Raw genomic sequence first — 22797 nt, 5'->3', positions numbered from 1 at the left:
TTTTTTTATGTTCATTGTGTATGGAATCACAGGAGTGCCTGTCTAGGAAAAAATCTGTTCTGTGCATCTTCTTTTTCCTTTTCTGCTACACACAGGCACACATGCACTCGTCTGAAAATCCAGCTTTACCTGCTAAGATGAATTCAAAACAGGGTTTTTATTTCACCCAAAAACTGACAAAGTTACAACAGCCAATACTAAATGTGGGCCCATAAAAGAAGTTGAAATTAAAACACTGAACAATAGGAAGTAAATAAACTGGCTGATCAGATCAGTTACACACAACAGGGGAAACATAAAACACCAACACCTAAACTAACAACAAAAAGCACAAAGCAGCACAGTTGGTCCATTTAATCCAAAAAATTATAATGAACAAACCCAAAATATATCTAATTACCCAACAGAATTCAAATTAAAAGTGACATTATAATCAAATAAACCCAGTCCACCCCTTGAAGTGGCAGGTACTTGGTATGGTCTGAGTGGTACATCTGGTACAAAAGCCTGGAGCTCCCACAGAGCAGGTCTTTGCCTGAAGCCAGTTAGATGACCCCAGCAGCAGAACATCAGGTACCCCAGCACTGGTAAGACAAAGAAACCTTTAGTACAACTTAAAACAAGGCTGAACATACAATATTTGACTAAATGTGCACTACAAATACACCTTAAGTACTTCAAACAAAGGCTAAACCATTCAAGACGGCGGTGCATGCCTTCACAGCGGCTCGGCACTCTCTTATGAAGAGGATGGAACACATTAGGAGAAGCTTCTCTACAGCTCTAGACAGACATCAGTTCAGGTACCACATGAACAGATCTACAGAGGATGCTGTCTGAGTCGTATTTCATACAGCCCTAACCCACCTGGAGCAGCCGGATTCCTACGTTAGGATGCAACACTTTGTCTTCAGCACCGTAATCCCCCATGAACTGGTCCATAAACTCACCAACCTTGGACTCTCCACCACATTTTTAAGGCTTTTTGCTGAAAACAACTTCCTGCAGTTACTGGAAAAGTCAAAATGAGCCCAATAACCCAGACTGAAAGTGATGTGCTGTGATTAGAGCAAACATCATTAGAGCTGCTTTAAACAGACAGCAGATTTTATTGAGATGCATGGATGGGAACTGCCTCTTCAGAGAATCATTACTTTTTCTTACAACCTTCTGAGTGGAATAAATCACCGCTAATATTTGTCCTGCGAGTTGGTCACACTTTAATCAGCAAGTACAATATGATATTGATGACACAAAACATTTTTTTTACACAAATATTGGTAAACGGGGTCACATCAGTCTTTTTATCAGACTTTTCAAATGTCATACACTCAAAGGGGCCTTTCCCACATTTACTAAAGTAAAAACAAAAGGGGATGTGCAACACTTTCATATGGCGATAGTGAACCTTTCCCAAAAGCTGTGTTACACACATCTATTTTTGATGATATCTCATTTATGTTAAGCCTGATTGCCCAACTCGGTTTTGTAAGGCTTTCCCAATGAGGGGAGTTGGGCAAACACACTGTTAGAGATTGCTTCATATTTCTTCATTTCCTATATTTCCCTCACTGCTATAGGATCAGATGGCTGGTTTTTGTGTGTCCTTATCACTTACTCTGTGGAGTATGCAGTTCTGTGTGCAAAGCCCTGCCTCCCACAAAACTGTCCTCTGACTGAGAGCATATAGTGGGTAAAAATGAGTTTGTTGTCTCCCGCTCTAGGCGACGTTCCCTCTGCAGAAATGCATGTCTGATCGCTGCTCCTTCCGACATCTTGGCATTGTGAGCTTGTTGAGTCCATCCATTATTCTGCTTAATGCATTCTGGCCTGTGAAGTGGCTCCGGGTCGCACGGACTTCGTCTTGTCATAATAAAATACGAGCCGTCTCTGTCGCTCTGAAGGCTCTGGGGGAGAGAGGAGGGAGGGATGAGGAGACTGATTTATTTGAGCTCTGCTGCACTGATTACCCCTCGTGTCGTCCTGCAGGTCAAACTGACCCGTTTTCAAGTTTGAAAATGTGGAAAAAAGACATGTTTTCACAGTGAAACTTCTGATGTCCACATTTTCAACATTTTTGAGAAATGTTTTAACATTTTTTTGATGGAAAAAAAATAAATTTTAAAGATGTTTCTGAAAAACATTCACATAAAAATCTTTTTGTGATTTTTTTTTTTATGTGAATGTTCTTAAAGAAAATATTAGAAGTTTTACTGATATATATGTAATCCCTTTAGATATTTTTAGGATTATTTGGAAGATTTTTATTTACTTTTTGAAAAATATTTTCTTGCCAAATTTGGGGGATTCTTTTAAAAAAACAATACTTTTAAGGGAAAGTTTTTTTGATGATGTATTTTCACAGTGAAAACTTCCACATTTTTAATATTGTTCAGAAAATTTTGAACATTTTTTTGGTGGAAAAAAGAAATGTTGAAAATATTTCTTAAGAACATTCACATAAAAATCTATCAAAATAAAAGTTTTAAAGATTTTATGTGAATGTTCTTAAAGATAATGTCAGAAGCTTTACTCATATACATGTATTCACTTTAGATATTTTTAGGAGTTTTTGGAAGATTTTTACTTATTTTTTTAAAAGAATTTTCTTGCCAAATTTGGGGGATTTTTTTAAATAAAACTTTTAAGGGATTATTGTAATTTTCCTCCTGAAGGTTTTGCAATTTTTTAAAATAAATTTAGGGATTTTTTTGGCTGAATTTTTGGATTTTTTTTCAGACAAGGAAATGATATTTTTTGGTGCCTGTAAATGAGGACAACAGGAGGGTTCAGGGGCCAAAGTAGACACTGTAATCCTTCAAACCCCCCATTTGCCTTTGTAACAGTGGCATGGTCTTCATAAAGACAGACAATAGGGAGAATGTTAACTGATTAAATGTAGAATTTGGTTTTGGCTGCACACCCCGGAGACGCAGCGCCCCTGATTTGTTTATGGCACCTGTCACAGAGTGGGCACGCATGGTAGACCCTGATAACTACTGAAATTTGCTTCTTTATGAGTCCAGATGTAGAAGCTCATTCAGTCTGCAGCTTTCTGAAGAGATCAAACATGCATGCTGGTGTTCATGTCTGCAGTAAAGCTTCCCTAAATGCCCACATCTGTGCTCTTCATGACAGAGATCAGAGCTACTGTTGCATTTACAGTGAGGGTTTGCCACTTCCTTCATCTTCTGGTTTCACACCGGCTTGATCTCAGTTACTGATTCTTCTGAATTTCAGCTCTAATGTGTTTGTGAGTGGGTTGTGTGCTTCCTCGTTTTAAAGGGAAGTTTCATTTACATCGTGTCCTCCTTTTTGTTTCTTGTGCATTGAGTTGTGGACGTGTTTAGATAAAATGAGGCCTCTAGAAAGACAGAAACTCTCTAAAAACACTGCATCAACAAACACCAAGATTTAAGAAACCGAAATAATGAACAGTTTTGCATGTTAGCTCCTGAGATCAGTTAATGAAATCATGTTGTGAAAGATGCTGCTTCATCCCTGCTCATGATGGCAGTAGGTCCTCGGGTTCTTGTTGTCAGATGTGTCAGTACAATCTGAATCTGTCTGTCTTCATGCACCAGTGACAATGTGACAAGGAACACGTCTCTGCTTCTCATTCCTCCCTCAGTCCTTTCTTTTACCACTACAGGGCTGTGCTTTTTGAGCCGCCGGTGCCACTTCATAATATCACTCTAAAGTGTCAGCACTGAGCTGCTGCATTTGGGAACGAGAGTTTGAATTCTTCTAGTTAATTATTCAACATGCACCTTTAATTCAATCTTATTTACTCTGTGTGTTTGCTTGTTAATAATGCACACATACAGTGCTGGTCGAATATTTGGGCACACCTCCTCATTCAGTGGTTTTTATTTATTTTCAACATTGTAGATCAGGGTGTCAAACATGAGGCCCGTGGTCCAAAAGTGGCCCTCCAGAGGGTCCAATCTGGCCCTCAAGGTGTATAAATTACAGAGAAGACATTAACTGCGTGGGTACATTAGTAAAACTATAAATTTAAAATAATTTCTAGACCATGACAAGTTGTTTTGATCAAAGAGTAAAATACTGGGTTGCTGATTGTTCTTTCGGTCATTTTGTGTCTCCTTTTTTTGTAATATTTTGTGTTGTTTTTGTTGTTTTTTGTCTGACTTTTAATGTTCATCCCATGTTTTTGTCATTTTGTGTCTGATTTTTGTCTCGCTTGTGTTTTTTGACTTATTTCTGTCATCTTGTGCTTGGCTTTATTCATTGTTTTGTGTATTGTTTGTCTCGTTTGTTCATTTTTTGTGTCTTGCTTGTGGTGTTTGTCTATTTTTTTGTCGTTTTGTTTCTCACTTTGGTAATCTTTGATGTTGGTTGTCACTTGTGTAATTTTTGGTCTTGTTTTTGTCATTTGTCTATTTTTTGTCACTTTGTAACTTTTTGGTCAAATTTTTTCTGTTTTTTGTTTTGTTTCGTGTTGCTTGTTTCATTTTTTTGTCGTTTTGTGTTTCGTTTTTATCATTTTGCGACTCATTTTTTAAATATTTTGTCTTGTTTATGTTTTTTTTTAAATCTGTCTTTTGTTGTTTTGATCATAAAGTAAAATACTACATCGTTCAGTTCCACATGCCTGTGACTGAATGTTTTGTCAAATTGGGTTGAATGTGGCCCCAGAACTAAAATGAGTTTGACCCCCTGTTGTAGATGATTCCTGAAGGCATCAGAACTATGAAAGAACACATATGGAATTGTGTTGTAACAAACAGAATGTTTTAGATTCTTTAAAATAATTCCCATTTGCGTTGATGACAGCTTTGCCTCTCGTGGCATTCAGGCACCACTTTACTGTGCAATCCATTGCAACAAATTCTATTCATATGACATAAATAATGTTCAGTTTTTGTTTATGTGAAATGAGACACTTCAGATGAGGTCATAACTCGTCGTAATGTAGGAATACGTCTTCCTCGTTTACACACGAGAGAAATCCTCTGAATGTATCTCAAGACTGAATCAGCGAATTTCATCCTCGCAAAACCAGGAAATGAGGAGAAAGAATCAGCAGTGTTTTCCTTTTGGAACAGAATGAAAACTGTAGGGATGAAGTGGATGAGGAGGGATGCGACATGCCTGGGGCCAGTATCCACGGCCACCCAGTTGCACCCTTGGTTACAGACCCATGAGGACGGGACCTCAAAGGCACGACGGCGTCCCTCGACTCTGCCTGCTCAGAACACAGCTGTCCCCAGGAGCCAGCCCTCCTAACAACACGCTCCTTCTTTCTCTCTGACACACAGTTGCAAAACGAGGGACGTGGAGATGGAGACGAGAGCAGGAGCTGAGCTGAGCTACGATGTCTGTTCCCACCGCTTGCTCTGGTTGCCATGGAGATCCCGAGGGGTTTCCAGATTCCTGCAGGTAGATGGAAACCGAGTCAGTTTGTTACCATTTTCTAATAATCCATCTGTTTATTTTGTTTGTAATGATGGCTTTATTTATGGTTAAAACAGGAGTGAAAAGAAACATCAGTGACAGCAGGTCAACCCTAACCCTGATTCTACGCAGTGAAGAAGGTAAACCTAATTTCATTTCATTTAATCATCTACTTAACAGGGATACTGCCCATTGATGACCCATTAAAAGACTCTAAAGGACTTAGATTTGACCCTTTAAACTGATTTTCAGCTGTTTTCCCTTTCCTGCTCCTAAACAGCAACTTTAATATTAGAAGTAAAATGAATTATCACATATGTGTACATGCAGAGTGCAGCTGAATCAACACAAAGCCTACCCACCAAACAAACATGGCAACACAACCATGAAATAAAAGGGACTTATTTGGGTGTTTAAATCTTTTTGTGCTTGTATTTATAAGTACTTTTCTAGTGCTTTATATAAAATATAAATAGGCAGAGAAACACACCAATGATTGGGTAAAAACAATAATAAGTCAGTCATATGTTCCTCATTACTCAATATGTCAACATTTTTGCAGTTTAAAACTTTGCTTAGCTCCTTAATAATGAAGCTTTTTGTTATGAACGTGTGTTGGTCCAGGTGTTTTGCAATCAATTCCCAGATTACAAGGTGTCTTCTGATCAACTATAGAGCTAAGAGGGCTTAGTGAGTGCCTGAAAGGAGGATAAACACCGCTCACAACCTGGCAACCCCGGTGTTCTAATTAATAATTGATAAACCAGTTTGGTTTCCATAAACAATTTCAAACAATATCGACAACAAAAATGCCAGCTATGGACAAAAAAGACTACATATGCCGGTTTTCTACTTATATAAGTGCAAAACTATTAAGCTTAACATGTATTTTCTAAGTTTCATCAATGTTATGGTCTCCTTCTGCCTCAGATATGTAGATTTAATGCCCTTTGATCTTTCAAAACTCTCCTTCTCACTTTCAAAGCTCTCCATAATCTGGCTCCTCCGTACCTCAATGAACTTCTGACCCCCTACTCACCCTCTCGCTCTCTCCGGTCCTCCAGCTCCAACCTCCTCTCCATCCCTCAAACCAAACTCTCCACCGTGGGGGGGCGGTCTTTCAGTGCTGTTGCCCCGAAGCTCTGGAACTCACTCCCCCAATCCCTCCGTGATTGTCACTCCTTCTCTACTTTCAAATCTCTGCTCAAAACTCATCTTTTCAATAATCATTTTGCCTCCTCCTCCTTGTAGTTTTGTTTTTGTTTTGTTGTTGTTCTCTTTGTTTATGTAAAGCGGCCTTGGGTTTGTGAAAGGCGCTATATAAATTGAACATATTATTATTATTACTGTACAGGTCATGGGGGTTTTCTTGGGTTGTCACTTGCAGCTTGCTGAGTTCATACAGTATACACTAGCAGCCATCTAGAGGTGTCTCTTAACCCTGACAGCATCGACACGTAACTGGATGATCAGAGTGGAGCAGATCAGTGGGTACAATAAGCAGAGAGCTCCACCCTGTGGCCAGTGGCAGAAGTGAAGCTCTGCTCTGCTACAGAACCAGCTGCTGTGACTCTGATGTCAATGTTTTACTACTGCCTTTGCAAGAAAAGCAAAGTCAGAAGGCTGCTGCTTGTATTCTTGTTTATGGCACACTGAACACATATTACACAGACACACAACTGTTTCAGTGCTCAGTAACATCTTCAGATTGCTTTTGAAGATATTAACCCCATTTGATGTTGGGGTTTGGTTTGATTTGTCCAACTGACAGTCAAAAAGCCCAGCATATTTAATATAAAATTGAACAGTTAGTCAAATGTTAGCGCTGCTTTCTACTCATTTTCTTTGTCTAACTGATTAATTTGTGAGATGTTGCAGTTTGCATGTTTTTACTGATCAGACAAACATATTACATATTTACTCATATAATATGTATATACACTATATAATAGTGACTTCCAATCTGTGTATTTTACTGTTTTGGGCCTTCAAAGGCGAAACTACTTAGTGTTTCTGCAAAAAATCAGTTCTGGAAATCAGCATTTATTCAATCAACTCAATGAACCTTTTTCAAAAAAGAAAAAAACTGAGTACACTGAGACATCATTTGCAATGTATTTGAATAACAAAATAAAAGCTGTAGGGACTCAAATAAGAGACTTGGATAACAATAGCAACCTTTTTTAAATGTGTTTTTAAATTTAGCAGATGAATGGATGACACTATGCAGTAATCATTACCATCCTCCTTCGCTGGTGTCTCTTACCTTAAAGGCTGCATGTTTTTATGACATATGTGTAGATAATGACATTAATTTGGCATATTTGAATGTTTCAGGGCTTGCTAAGGCGAAACTACTGAGTGTTTACGCAAAATGTCAGTTCGATGTGGCGGAGATCTGACAAACGCTGCATAAAATTGCAATTCTGGCAGATCATCGTGTCCAGGTGGTAGAAAACCTGCCTGCTTGTAACATATGATGCCTTACCTTTCTGTCATAATGTGTCTTTCGATAGAGATTTATGTTTATCTGCTCAGCTGCTCTTTGAACTGAGGCCTGTCCAAAAAAAGAAGGAAAAAAGAACGCAGCTTACAGCAGATAGCAGACAACAACAGATAGCCTGTGGCGCGGTTCTAATAAACGGATAAAAGAGCAGGATATGCAAAGCCACGCAGTGAAAGCCTATTCATGACAAGCTCAAGTGCCCTAACAACTGGTTGGACTGGCTGGTTTCCTCTTTCTGTGATGTCATCCAATGGATGAGCGGCTGGCGGCTGCGGTGCGCATGTATGCAGTCCGCTGCCTGAACGCATCACGGCGAACCGCACTTGACAGCTTTCCAGGTTAGAGAGAAAAAGGAGGGGGGCAAAAACAGACCACTGAAAGGGAGGGAACCAGAATTTCCATCAGCCAGCCGTCATCCGCATCCACCCGAGGTGGAGGGTTTCCCGCAGCCTCTCTATCTCCCACACCTCATGCATCATTTCTGGGGATTAATGATGTTGTAACGCACAGATGACAGCGTAACCAGGGCGGTGAGCTGTTACCAGATACCAAAAGAATAACACACACAGCCAGCTTTTGTTGTTGAGTCGGATCCGCCGTGACTGGACATGAATTCGGCGGAACAGACGGTTACATGGCTGATTACGCTCGGGGTGCTGGAGTCGCCGAAGAAGACCATCTCGGATCCCGAAGCGTTTCTGCAGAGCTCCCTGAAAGATGGGGTGGTCTTGTGCAGACTGCTGGAGCGGCTCAACCCGGGGTCCACGGAAAAAGTAAGGGCAATAACACCCCCCACACCACCACCACCACCACCCTCCACAACCACCGCACTCTCTCTCCGCAGACCCAACCGCCCGCCCCGTCGGCGTGTCTGCCCGGATCCGTGAAAACCGACGCGGTTTGTTGTCTGGCCTCTCTTTCTGCCCACTGATCCATGAGGCAATTTCTTTTGTAGGTCACAGCAGCCCGTGTTATTGTCTGCGATAACGGCATTGTAGCTGCACATACGCATGTCAGCGCGTAAAAAAAACGGAAAGGCCGCTGTTTCCACTGCGTATTGATCAGGTTTAAACAAGCACCGTTGCTTTCAAGGGAAAATGATTGATCTGTTGGATCAGGAGCTGCTGTATCCACTAGTGTTTTATGATCTTTATAATGAAGGCCTCGGTTATTATGCTTCAGTGCAGCAACAGTCGTGCGTAATCGTTCGATGCCCACTGTTTTATATTCCTCTTTATTCCGGGGCATGTGCATCCGTGTGTTTTGGTCCACGCAGCGGGCAGCAGACAGGGATGAGTGGCTTTCTGTACACAGCTATAAGAGTGGGCCGCCATTGACTGCAAAGGCGCACAGACGGAGATGGACCCTCTCCCTTTTTAAAGAAACAGCGCAGTGTTTGTGTCTGTCAACGTATAGCGTCAGCCAGTTTAGACAGCAGCCTAAAGGAGGCAATGTTTTTCCTGAAAAGAGAGAGGGAGATAGTTCTGCTCGAGGCTACCAGCACCTTCACACGAGCCTGGGAGATTTGCATGTTAAATAACAGGTTTTTCCTACTGTAACAGGAGTTGTGTTTCAGTATTTTGCGCGCATGGCTGCATCAGCTGTTGGTTAGAAACATTTTAAAATACTCTGTCCTGACAGGGGAAGTGACTGCTCCCTCATGATGCTGAATGAGATCCAGTGTGGCCCAAATCATCCAACATATTGCTGATCTGAATTCAGTTTAATCTGCTGCTATAGCGGATTTAATATGTCATGTTTACAGACAGCTGCTAAGAAGATTTAGCAAAACTTGGAAACCGTCATGGGTTAAAAGATTTTGCCTTGACCCAGAACAGTATTTTCACATCACCAAACTGTTGCAATGATAAAGTAAACACTAATCTGATAAATCTACATGTATGTGAACATATGACTCATGTAAATGCGGGAAAAACTGATTTTAAATGTTTTTATTCAGCAGTTGTTGAAGACAGGCCTCCATAACTCTTAAGAACAATGACAAGAAATGTCACCATTTGATCAAATAACACGTTGCCTGTTCAATACTAGATTTTTTCAGCCGATTAAACAAGATTCACATCGATCAGTTGTGTACATTTGTTTTTATATAAACACAACATAAACAAACCTTTTATAGAGGTATCCTTCAAAGACTTGCAATAGGGATAGACAGATTATCATGGCTGATATTTGCCATTTTCTCAATTATTGGGATTGTTATTTTATTAACCAGTTATTGATAAAGTAAATCATCATTTGAGTGTGATACAGCTGCCTCTCTTTGTCTGTAGTCAACCTGTTGTCCCAGAAATGTCTCTAGCTGAGACACAGACTACAAAAACTGAACAACAACCGCAAGGCGTCACCACAAACCAGGACATTCGCTGCTTTCACCATCTACATCTGAATGCACACAGATGAGCCCACAGATGAGCCTGAAACTGTTTGGAAAACAATAACTAGCTAGAAAAGCACTCAGAGAGCAGTACTCCGCCAACTGATGAAATCTTTAAACAACTGATGGTGGGCAGCGGTGGATTTGTGGCAGGATTACGACCATGTGATCGTCAGCAGGCAGCTGACATAGTGTTCACTTGTCATGGTTACAATGACATTGTGATACAGAAATCTTTAACAAATTCATGGATCCAGACTAAAATCAAAATCACTTGGTCCTTGTGTCATTTCTGACCTTCCCTGAAAATTTCATCCACATCCGTTAGTCTGTTTTAGAGTAATGTTGCTAACAGACAGACAGACAGACGGACGCCGATCATCACTTCAGTCTGCTGCGTTCCTTGGTAGAGTAATAACGTTGCAGGTAGGGATAGACTGATTATCGGCCTGGCCAATAATCGTGGCTGATATTTGCTGTTTTATCAATTATCGGTGTCCACATGAATTAAAAGTGCTGCCTCAGATCTATTCTGTGGTCTCTGAAATGTCTCTCAAGCAGAGATTGCAAAACCTGAACCCCAAACACAAGGCGTTGCCACAAACTGGGAAGTTAGCTTCTCTCACGGCGGCTAGGGCTACGCCAACGGCTAGCGGCTAGCGGCTAGCGGCTAGCGGCTAAGGTAGAAGCCAGCCACAGATTAACCTGAAACAGAGTCTGGAAAACAATGACTAATAAAGCTTTAAGATGTGAACCTTAGTGGACAACAAAAGTGATAGAAAAGTGAAATATTGATAAAGTAGAGAAGAACAACAGACAGAACTGCAGGAGATGAACTGATCAATAACAGTGGAACCCACATAAACAGAGCAGAGCGTCCTTATTTAATCACTCCTATTCCTATTTTACATATTCAGATATAGTCACCCTTATTATTGAAAATGTCTCGTTATAAATGACAGATTCCCTGCTATCACATGCTGTTAAAACATTTTATTTAGTGTATGTTGGTTCCAAATATCGGCCTTACTTGACAAACAATTATTATTATCGGTATCGGCCCTGAAAAACCCTATAGATAGTTTCAGGATATGAACCTTCATATTTCTCTTTTTTTGCTCACTAAGGTCCATATCCTGAAACCAGGGATAACTGATACCAAAACTAATAATTGCTTGTCAAGTAAGGCTGATATTTGGAAGCAATATACATGAAATATAATGTTCGTTTGAAGTACTGCAGAAGGCAAACTGTTTACTGTTGATCTCAGAGTGAACAGAGGAGAGCGTCCTAACATGCTGTGACTCTCTGACTTCATCACTTCTATTTCTATTGTACATTACACGTTTCCTTTTATCACAAGCTGTTAAGATACAAAACATTAATGCATATCAGTTTCAAATATCGAATAGCGTTTTTTCTTGATTACTAATAAGTGGCATCGGCGCTGAAAAATCAATATCGTTTAAATCCTAATTATTGACATATGCACTGAGCACATGTAGTTAAAAAATAAGACAGTCGATACTCTCTGGTCGGCAAAGATACCGTTACTTCATTATGTCAAATATAAAACATCTGTAGCTTCATTAAAAACCAACTGGATGTCTGTTTTAGCCTCTTGGATGAGGTTAAAACAGACATCCAGTTGCTTTTTACTGAAGCTCCTTCAGATTACCTCTGGCGTTCTCTTCACAGACACCTCTGCATGTATCCCCCATACATTAACATGTGTGATCATTTCTTCTAACTCCCACAGTTCTCCTGTTATTAATGTATTCCTCATGCCGTGCTTCCTCTTTTGTTCTTCTATTTCCACTTTCACCTGCTTATATAACAGGAAGTATCTCTGTCTCTCGGTTTTGGCTGAGTTCCTGTATCCATATTCTCACTGAGCAGTTTCTGTAAGTCTGGCCTGCGATGTAGAAAAATGGTGGGAGATGTGGAGCACGGCTGCTATAAATGCCAGAGATGTTACCCTACAGGCTAAAAATGCAAACAGGAGTCCTTGCATTGCTTCTTTCCTCCTCAGTTTCCTCCTTCTCACATTACAATACAAGAGGGAGATGCAAAGCTGTGATATGACAGCATGTGCAGCCTCAGTTGCACTTGTGCTATTCATCGTTATCTAATCTAAAGAATGTCTTCCTTTTATCGGTAACACTCTTTTGCCTCCTGTGGGCCATCTCAGCAGCCATGTCACATGCACACTCATCTGTGACCTGGACACACCTGCAGTACAACATCCATGTGGACCACAGAGGATGCGAAACATAGTGAAACTGATTTTGTAAGGAAACTGGGGTGGAATGTGAGGGAAATTAAAAGAATGAAAAATGAAAAGTATAAAACGTGATGGATCGTGATGGAAAATATAAAGACAGTAGTTTCTGCTGCAAGTGCAAGATGTAATGTGAACCTGCAGTTAAAGGTAACTTTATAGTTTAGACACTCTTTCTCCAATATGTGAACGTTTTTGTTTATGTGCCAGCTAGCAACCAACAAGAAATGCCAAAGATATGTTTTTGTTATGTACACGGTTTGTTCACCAGAAAAACTGAAGTTTATTTTTCAGAGTTATGGGACGATGGCGTTGGTTTGTCTGTCTGTCAACCCAAAGCAAAACATAAACATTTTTGACAAGGATTCTTTAAATTTGAATCATGAGAATGCTTTGTATTCGTCAGGAAACCAGAAAAACACTCAGAGAATGCAGTACTCCACTGAGGCTGTTCATTCCCCCATGTGGCATTGTCAGAAATGCGGCTCTTTTTCTTTTTTCTTTTTTTTTTAGAAATGCAGCATTTGTTCATTAGTTATTGTTGATCAGATATCACAACATAGAATGTGTCCATTTAGTATAGATGTACCCACAAACAAAATGACATTGTGTTGAGCACACGTGTGTGTTCTGCATGTGTATGTTATGTACGGATACCGGATCACGTGACCTAAATATGTAGCGGGCGGCTCAGAAACACCCCCACAGTTTAATCAGCTGTTCCTTGGATCATTTTTGATGGATAAGTTCTGATAAGTCCTCAGCGGTGGATTTGTAGTCGGATCACAATCAGCTGATGTAGTGTTCACTTGTTGTCATGGTTACAGTGACACCAAGCCGCTATCTGGCAATGATACAGAAATCTTTAACAAATCCGTGGATCCAGACTATAAAACGCATCTCTGCCAAAATCTAAGCACTTGGTCCTTTTGTCATTTCTGACCTTCCCTGAAAATTTCATCCAAATCCGTTGGTCTGGTTTTGAGTGATGTTGCTGACACAGACAGACAAAAAACCAACACGGATTGTCACATAACTCTGCTGCGTTCCTTGGCGGATTAATTATATTTAGTTGACTGTCGTCGAAGAAGAAAGAAATCTGCAAAATTCTAATTGAAGTACGTGGAGTCAGAAAATGTAGGCCTGATTAAACATTTAAAACCCCCAAAATATTCAGCTTAGAGTAAATAAACTAGAAAATAATTTTAATTAAGACTCTATAAGCAAACAATTCTGACTTTTTTCTTTAAAAATCACTTTGACCAATTGTTCCTTTTCAAAACAATTGGCAATTAACTTAACAAAGCAATAATATTCAATTTACTGTCACAGAGGAGGTTCCACATCAGATCTTTTAAATTAAGATGCAGGGATGAAGTAATGCTTTATTCTATCGAATAAATAAATAATTAAAATTATTTCATTTTGTTTATTAATGTCAGAATAGTTGGCAAGTCATTTAATAATCAGAAAATATTACTTTAGATGCATTAATCAGGAGGATTTTGTCTTTTTTCAAATAAAAAAAGAAGTAAATTTACTGTCAGCTCAGAGAAATCTTAAAATATTCTAATCCAAGGTTTATTGTCATATGCACAGTAAAGAAACATGTACAAAATATTAAATCTATATAAATATTAATAATAATAAATTAATAATATACTAATAAAATAAAAATAAGATAAATCAATAAAAAAATAATCTGAAAAACAATAGGTAAAGTACACATTTTATTAAAAAATAGAAATAAAGTAAAATAAGATAAATATTTTTTTAAACATAGGGGAAAAACAGGTAAATAAAGGCTATGGAATGATCAGAATAGTTGTTGATTAATTTACTCTTTAATGACTAACCGGTTAATCGCTGCAGCTCTAGTGCAGAGACCAGAGCGCCGAAAGGCTCCAGCCCCTCCGGCGGGGATCCCAGCGTCTCCGGCGTCATTTCCCTCCGTGGCCCAGCTTCACTCCTCCTCCTCCTGCGGCGGCTCCAGTTCAGCCTCCCTCCCGGACGGAGCGTCAGAGGCCCGCCGTGAACACTCTGGAGAATGCGCCTTAAAGAAGCAGCGCAAGAAGACTCGTTTTCAGAGCCGATAAAGTCCAACAGAGACGCCCGCAGCTACAAACTGGGAAGTTTTTCTCTCTAACCAGCGTTTCCGTCTTTGCAGATTTACCAGGAGCCGAAAAACGACGGCGAGTGTCTGAGCAACATAAAGGAGTTTCTGAAGGGCTGCACATCGTTCCGCGTCGAGGTAAGCGCTTCTACATCTTATTTAGTTTTATTTTTTTGGAGGTGGGTGAGCTTTTATTGTTTTCAAATGTGGGTTGGCTGTGTTGTGATCCTGCAGAGAGGAGCTGGTGGAAATGTGGAGTTTGTTGCATGTTCCAGTGGGGACAATAGACAATGCGTCCGTGGAGTGGAGTGGACTGACAGGGAGGGAGGAGGAGTGAATGAGCAGCCGGGAACAATCACCCATCGCCGGGCTCTGAGGGCTTTGCTTTGACCCCTTCCAGTGGAGACACATATGCAATATTTTTGGCAGCTTTAAAGACTTTAATTTACATGTGCCACCACTCTGGAGCCTGTTGTTGCTTCCTGTTGGTCTCTGTGCTCTTTAATTAATGCAAAGCTTTGTCCTCAGGCTCATGCGGGGCTTTATTGTCACCACTGGCCATTGTGTACACTTTACACAAACTACCACTGCAGCTCTGAACACTACTGCTGAACGGTTATGTAAGCAGGTCTTGTTCTAACACGGGTATGACAGCCTTATTATTATTATGGGTCCAAACATGTCCACAGATCAGGCACCTCACCCATGCAGGCTGATGCAGAAATATCGGGCTTGTGGTGCACTTCTGGCTCCACCGCGGTCTAAAGTAAGTCCAGTTTGCGGCCGTGCATTGGCCAGTGAGTGCATAGAGGGGTCATTGAACCCACCATGCCCTGACAATGCAGCTCAGTGTTCTCCAGCGTCGCTTCTCCCCTACAGAGCCACCGAACAAGAGGTGGAGCTGACACAGTCCGCTGTCATATTGAGTGTGTGAAACGACCATTTAGTAGCTCCAGACAGCTGAAATTCCAGAGAAGGAAGAGACGTGCATCATGGTTTCACTGGGAAAGGCCTCTGGTTTGTTTTGGCTGAGTACTGGGACAGGTTGTGGCAGCGAATTAGCTTTTTCTTTCTGGTAACGTCTCATGTGCTTCTTCATGTTCCTTCAGTGGAGGACGTCAACATTCCTGATTGATCAGATGCATGCAGCTTTTTATTTTGGGGGTGAACTCAGAGCAGGATTACAGTGTTTTGGGGCATGCCGGTCCAACCGTTCACCATCTGTACAGCAAAAGATGGATGTTCTCCAGAGCCCTGCTGGCTCCGGCCCCAGGTGGCGGTGGCGGTGGATTAGAGCCAGTGGCCGCTTTTCATGTGGTGGATGGAAAGAAAAGACGCTGCGCTTTTTTTTAATTTTTTTTTTTGCGGTCCTGACCTACCTCTAAGTTAAGCCGGACGTTTGGCTGTGCTGGATTTGCTGCGTTTGCGTGTGTAGTTGGAGTTTATCAGCAGCGTCGATCTGTTTTTATGTCTTATTTGGGTGTTAAAGTCGGTTTAGACGCGTCTGACACTTGAGCAGCTGCTGTTGCTGACCCTTCACCTCTGATGCCTTTGACCAGAGGAAGTGATCATTAGAGTTCCCATGACCCCTGCACTCCCTCGAGAATAGTAACTGAACTCTGCATCTACCCTGAGATTAATTAAAGTTCCATATGTGGACACTACTGCATGAAATCCTGAGCTATCAAACATGAGAGCAGAAAGGGCAAAGGGATCAATTGTTTAATCTCTAAATGACCCATAAAATGGATAAAACCACCCAGCACAGGTCTTTAGATAACAGGAAATATATGAAGTGATACTGAAACGCAGTTAAACAGCAACAAATCTCACCATTATTTACCTGATTTTATCAACCCTAGCTGGCTGTACAGGTGTTTTCAGCTGTATTTTTATCTGCTAACATGTTGACCTGAACAACTAATTGATTTCAAATCAAAACGGTGAATCTCAAATACTTACGGCTGCAGTTTGGGAAATACATCATGCTTTAGATCTTCATGTAAATGTTTCCACGAGTTCATGCCGTCCTCCGTGTGTGACAGTCACAATATTCACGCTAACGTCTCGTGTTGACGCTCCTTCACATGTTTTAACTCGGTTACAGTTCAAGAGAAGGAGAAACTGAAGAAAATTACATCACGAATCAAATTGCAATCGCAGTAAATGTTATGAAAAGCTGCAAAAACTACAAGTTTAAGATCGCATTTACATGATTTATTGAGTAGTTAAACTAGAAAAAAATGAAGCTGCAACTATTTTCAGAACTTACTGTCATCTTTAAGAAAAAATGCCAAATATTTGATAGGTTTTGTAAATTGACATTTTTTGCATTTTCATCTCTATACGCAACTCCTGCAGAAACTGATTCTTCATGTTCTATTTTCCAATTAACAGATAACTGAAAAATGCTTGGAATAAAATGTTTGCAGTCCTACTTCAGTCTACATCAGATGAACCAATATTATTTCTAGATGCTACTTCCTACTTTTAGCGCATTGAAAGTGAGTAAAATAAGTGTACATTTCATATTCATTTACAATCAGCTTTCATAGTCACCGGCCCACGCTCAGTAAATATGCCAGACCGATGTTGTAAATCAGATTTTAGAAAGCGGTAATCTTCACTGAATGCTTGTCTGGGGGGCCTTTTTGTCTTCACTGTGGTCTTTTGGAACTGAAACACATGATCAGCTGGATTGAGGTCAGATGACCGACTTGGCCGGTGAAGAATATTCCACTGTGTCGCCATAGAGAGAGAAAAACTGCTTGGCTGTATGTTTAGCAGCATTGTCTGCAAAGCGGGGCCATTTTTGTGCATAAATAACCAACTAAAAGGACGATAACGGCACTCAGTGTGAATGTGAACACGCTTAAAACCGATAAAAACCTCTCTTATTTTGGAATATTCCGTATATTTCACTAACCCCCACTCATGTGACCGTAGCTGTAGTATCTGTGGAGTAGTTTGTGATCATACCCCGTGCAGATAAACACTCATTTCCTCAATCACAACACTGTGGGAGCAGTTTGTTGCAGTGTTGTAGCGTGCTGAGTCACAGAGGGGCGTAGCGCTATTGTTTCAGCCCACTCTGAGGGATCGTTACCTGACTGCGCTGCCGAGGCCCTGCAGACAAGTTGTAGCTTGTCATGTTCATTATCTCCACACATGAATCTTTAATATGCATCATCCATCACGTGTGTCACCGAGGAGCTGCTTAAATGGCTTTAGACATGGAGGAAGGGGCTCACACTTTGATATCACAGTAGAAGCAAAGTTAAGTAAGCGGGCTGTAGTTTAAATGTCAGGAAAAGGGCCCTTGTGCTTGACCGCTCGCAGGGTTTTGTAGCTTTGACACGCAAACACTTCCATGTATGCTCCAAACACACACTCACTCATTCACATATCCCCTGAGGACATATCTGCAATCAGAGCGGAAGATGAAAGCGACTCGTATCTCGGAGTGCAGCTGAAGCGAGAGTAACCAATCACTTGGAGCCGTTGCACAGGAAGAGCGAGGACAACTACAGTCATCAGCGGAGATACAATCGCTGTCATTCATGCTGACCGAGAGGCCAGAGATACAGACAGTGCCTACAGTCTTCCAGGCCTACATCATGAAGAGATTCTGAATAATTTCTGACTTCTATCTTTAGAGCTCCCAGTAGCTAGCCTAGCCGCGCTAGACAACCCACAGCAACGAGTTTAATTCTCTGCCAGGGTGGGTCTAGTTACCCTCCATAAGGCTCGAGGCTGGATTCTCCTAAAACTGGCCGGACCAATCACCATGAAGTGTAGAGTCAGAAGGCGGGCGTAACTAAGTGATGACAGAGGCGCGACGATTCTGACAGAAACAACCAGTGCACAATAAACAGTTATCTTTGGACTCGGCTTTGGCCACAGCCCTTAAAGATTTGAAGCTAAAATTCAACTTGAAAGATAAACAAAGGACGGCACTGAAGTGTTTCATTGAGAAGAAAGACGTATTTGGACTTATGCCGACGGGATATGGCAAATCCTTAATATACCAGTTGGCTCCGCTGGTTGGGAAGCTAATGGGACTTAGCCACAATCCGCCGGCGCTCTAGGAACTACGTCAGCCTATTCGTTGCACTGATTGGTTGTATACCTACCCAACTGCTGCAGAGTGATTTGAAAGACAACCTTTTAGCCCGCCTCCCTCCCTGTCGAGCGTTCCTAGACCCTTGTGCCATCAGAGCTGGGTCTAGCGCGGCTAAGCTACCCGTTAGTGGTTCCTCGTGTTAATCTTCAGTTCTTCTGGTTATGTTGGTTCTATTAATCTGTCTTTTTGTTATGTTGGTGTGTTTGTTCATCTTTGTCTCAAACATCTCTTGTAAAACAGATCTTGATCCCAGTGAGATTACCTGATTAAATCACAGTTATGTGACAGAAGTGGTTAATGATATGTGGTTTCATTTGACGAGGAAACGCCAAGGCACTTCCTTAAAACCGTTGGGCTCGGTGGTTTTTAGCAAATGACGCTCAAACACAGGACTTTACAGACTTCAAATCACAGAATATGTCCGCAGCATTATGGATCTGCTTTCAGCCATAAATTAATACACATTTGATGGAATTAGTGAGTACAGCGGGTCCTCGGTTTACGGCGTTTTGGGGGATTTTTTTTAAACAAAGCTTTTAATAGAAACTTTTAAGAAATTATTGGATTTTTCTTCCTGAAGGTTTTGCAAATTTTCTGAAATTTGTGCAATTTTTTGCTGAATTTTAGGATTTTTTTCAGACAAGAAAACAATATTTTTTGGTGTCCGTAAATGAGAACAACAGGAGGGTTAAAATCTGATTATTGCCGGTATTGTGCTTGTTCAGCTTCTGTCAATGTCCTTTAGTGATGTATATCATTCACCCAACTTGTAAGAAGATTGAATGCTATTGGCTGTAGCTGCTGTAGATATATAGGTGTGTGTGTGTGTGTGTGTGTGTGTGTGTGTGTGTGTGTGTGTGTGTGTGTGTGTGTGTGTGTGTGTGTGTGTGTGTGTGTGTGTGTGTGTGTGTGTGTGTGTGTGTGTGTGTGTGTGTGTGTGTGTGTGTGTGTGTGTGTGTGTGTGTGTGTGTGCGCACGCTGAGCTTGTGGGTTCCGTCCACCACTACTGTCAACGATAACGAGGGTTTATCGATTGGCTGCTCGGCGCTGGCACTGTGGCCGGTCGATGACACATTCCTGCTGCGCTGGAATTAGTGATTTCTAAAGAGGAAACTCATCCGTCAGTGACTTCCTGCCACTTTGCTCATGTTCTTCTTCTCTCTCTCTCTCTCACCTGCAGCCGTTCGAGGCCAGTGACCTGCTGCTGGGACTGAACTTCTCCAAGGTGCTGAGCAGTCTGGTCGCCCTGAATAAAGTGACTGCAGGTGAGTTAGAAGCATCACACTGGAAAAAAATGCCCCTCTCACAACAAGAAAAGAAAACGTATTTCAAGGAACTTTTATCCTGAAATAAATGAAGAAATCCGCCAATAGAACAAGTGAAAGATGGCTTGGTAAGATTTCCTGAAATAAGATCTGATATTTAGAATATTGAAATCTTAAAATTAGCTGAGAAAACTTATTTTAAGCTCTATTTTACCAGGATTGTCAAGCTTAAAGGTCTTAAAATAAGCCAGATATGCTTAAAAAAAAGCAGTTTTCACTCAAAAATAGATTTTTCCTCTCATTTAACCTCCTAATCTGAGATGTTTAACCCTCCTGTTGTCTTCATTTACGTGAACCAAAAAAAAATTGTTTCCTTCTCTGAAAAGAATCCAAGAAATCCTCAAAAAAATTTACCAAATTTCTGACAATTTGTAAAACCTTCAGGAAGAAAATTCTAGTAATTCCTTAAAAGTTTTATTTTAAAAGAAATCCCCCAAATTTGGAAAAGGAATTCTTGTAAATATTTTTTAAAAAATGAGTAAAAATCTTCCAAAATAAATCCAGAAAACATCTAAAGTGATTCCAGATATATCAGTAAAAGTTCTCAAATTTTCTTTCAGAACATTCACATAAAAATCACAGAAAATCCAGATGGATTTTGGTTTATGTGAATGTTCTTAACATTTTTAACATTTCTTTTTTTTCCACCAAAAAAATGTTCAAAAATTTCCCAAAAATGTTAAAATGTGGACATCAGAAGTTTCACTGTGAAAATATTTTTTTTTCCACATTTTCAAACTTTAAAACGGATCTTTTTGACCTGCTGGACGACATGAGGGTTAAACTTAGTTTTCTTGTAAAATTCAACTCAAAACAAGATAATTTCAGGATTGTTTAAGATATTTCAGATGCATTGTCTTAAAACAAGTCCCTCCATCTGCTGAAATGTCTCTTGTTGAGTGAATTTATCTTAAATCAAGCGGGATGAGACGTTTAGACTAAAAATAAGACGAATAGAGTTGGTAAAATTTAGAGTTTTTGCAGTGTATGTGTGAGTTTCGTGGTGCGTGTGGAGGTGTGTTTTTTAAATATTTTTTATGAAAGACAGGCAGGTAGTTGTGAGTGTGTGGGTGCTGACTGCAGATACCAGGTCTGGTTTATTTATACTCTGCCCTATTTTACCAGATATCGGCGTGGGCAGTGATTCGGTGTGCGCTCGACACTCTTCAGCTCACCGCATCAAATCGTTCGAGTCGCTGTCCTCTCAGGCTTCACTGGGCCGATCCTCCAAGCTGCTGCAGAACCAGTTTCGCAGTCTGGTAAGACCACTTCCACCCATTAACGGCGCAGTTTAGCGACTCTTAAGACAATCATTTTTACAACCTGCCGTATCGCATTCAATCCAAAGCCGTTTGTGCTGCCTTTGTGGTGCTTTTAACGTTCAGTTTTGGATGAACTCGTGCCAAAAAGCTGCTGAATGGATAATGAGTCGAAGCAGCTCATTCAGTGCATTAAACCAGTGGGTGTTTTAATATGATGCTTAATTACTGTTTCCAAGCTTGTATGCCAAATAATGACAGAGTGATAAATGGGTGGGTAAAGGCCCTGCACACCTACATGTGGTGTTTTGGGTTATTTCTGCTCCGTGCAGGGAGCAACACGATGGCACCACATTCTGGGTGTTAATGAGCCGGCGGTTGCATCCAGTTTGCCTCTCATTAACCATCTGAACCTCCAAGGCAGCTCCTGAGTGTTTGTTTCTCCTGTCACATTTGTATGAGCTGTACGCTAATTTTCAGCCCTTTAGCACCTCTATGCAAACAGCAGACCGGTAGCTAGAAGCAGGGAGAACTCAAAAGTGCAATCTGGGCAAAATTCCAACGATCTAATGGCAAGCATCCGAAAAATCTAAAAAATAAAGTTGAATCTTTTTTAATAAATTCTAACAAACCTGAAATGTACAGCATCTTTCCAAGTTCTCCCATGTGTTACTGACACTGGACAGTATGTGATTCTACATAATGTAGTGATTTTACAACTTAGGTTTTTTATTTGTTTCCATACTTGTTTCCAATCTGCTCTGTGTAAACACTAAGGCTGGCCCGAATAGTGGTTTCTGGCCTCCGAATATTCGGGCCCTGTTAAAGACGAATATCCGAATATTCGTTCCGCCCCGTAACGTCCGACGGGGGCGGAACATAGACAGACGTGTATATGTTTGTGATCACAGGACGGAATGAGCCGATATGAGGCGATGTGGGCTGAAGGCGGAGGGAAGACGGTAACGCCGCATATTCTGAATCCAAAATTAATATCCGGATACCGCCGTAGCGAACAAATATTTGGATATTTGGGATATTCGGGTCCAGCCCTAGTAAACACTGCCTGCAGTTCAGCCGAATTTAGCTAAAATATCTTAGAATTTTTGTCATTTCACTGTTGTTCATAGCTGAGTCACTCATTTCTTCTCAAAATTTGATGTTTTTTTTGGCAAATCTGATTGGTGCAGAGATCTTTTTTGAAGACTTTCTAAATGAGACATGTAGGATGAAGTGAGATTAATAAAATATCCCATTAAACTCAAATTTGATTAAGTTAACAGACAAAAGCACACATGATTAGTTAAAGGAAAAATCAGCTGATTGTTTTTATTTCTTGTAGATTTCTGGTAAATAGTTCCATTTCAGTGATTT

The 22797-nt window shown here is 40.7% G+C and overlaps 1 protein-coding gene across 3 annotated transcripts in view; it reads left to right on the top strand.

Moving 5' to 3' along the window:
• Window positions 1–8155: 8155 nt before the first annotated feature.
• The window catches only part of arhgef7a (Rho guanine nucleotide exchange factor (GEF) 7a), a 37695-nt gene continuing 23053 nt past the window's right edge, over window positions 8156–22797 (top strand). The window contains exons 1-4 of one of the 3 annotated variants that reach the window (XM_022207025.2): window positions 8156–8697; window positions 14771–14854; window positions 20020–20104; window positions 21290–21423. In XM_022207025.2, coding sequence (XP_022062717.2) covers window positions 8533–8697; window positions 14771–14854; window positions 20020–20104; window positions 21290–21423 — 468 coding nt within the window. In that variant the 5' untranslated portion in view covers window positions 8156–8532. The remainder of the gene's footprint in view (window positions 8698–14770; window positions 14855–20019; window positions 20105–21289; window positions 21424–22797) is intronic. The other 2 variants (XM_051958488.1, XM_022207027.2) reach the window with 2 other exon arrangements.

Source organism: Acanthochromis polyacanthus, chromosome 14 (genome assembly GCF_021347895.1).
Source record: "Acanthochromis polyacanthus isolate Apoly-LR-REF ecotype Palm Island chromosome 14, KAUST_Apoly_ChrSc, whole genome shotgun sequence".
Classification (NCBI taxonomy): Eukaryota; Metazoa; Chordata; class Actinopteri; family Pomacentridae; genus Acanthochromis; species Acanthochromis polyacanthus.
The sequence above is the reverse complement of the archived record's forward strand: the minus strand, read 5'-3'. Positions and strand labels throughout refer to the sequence as shown.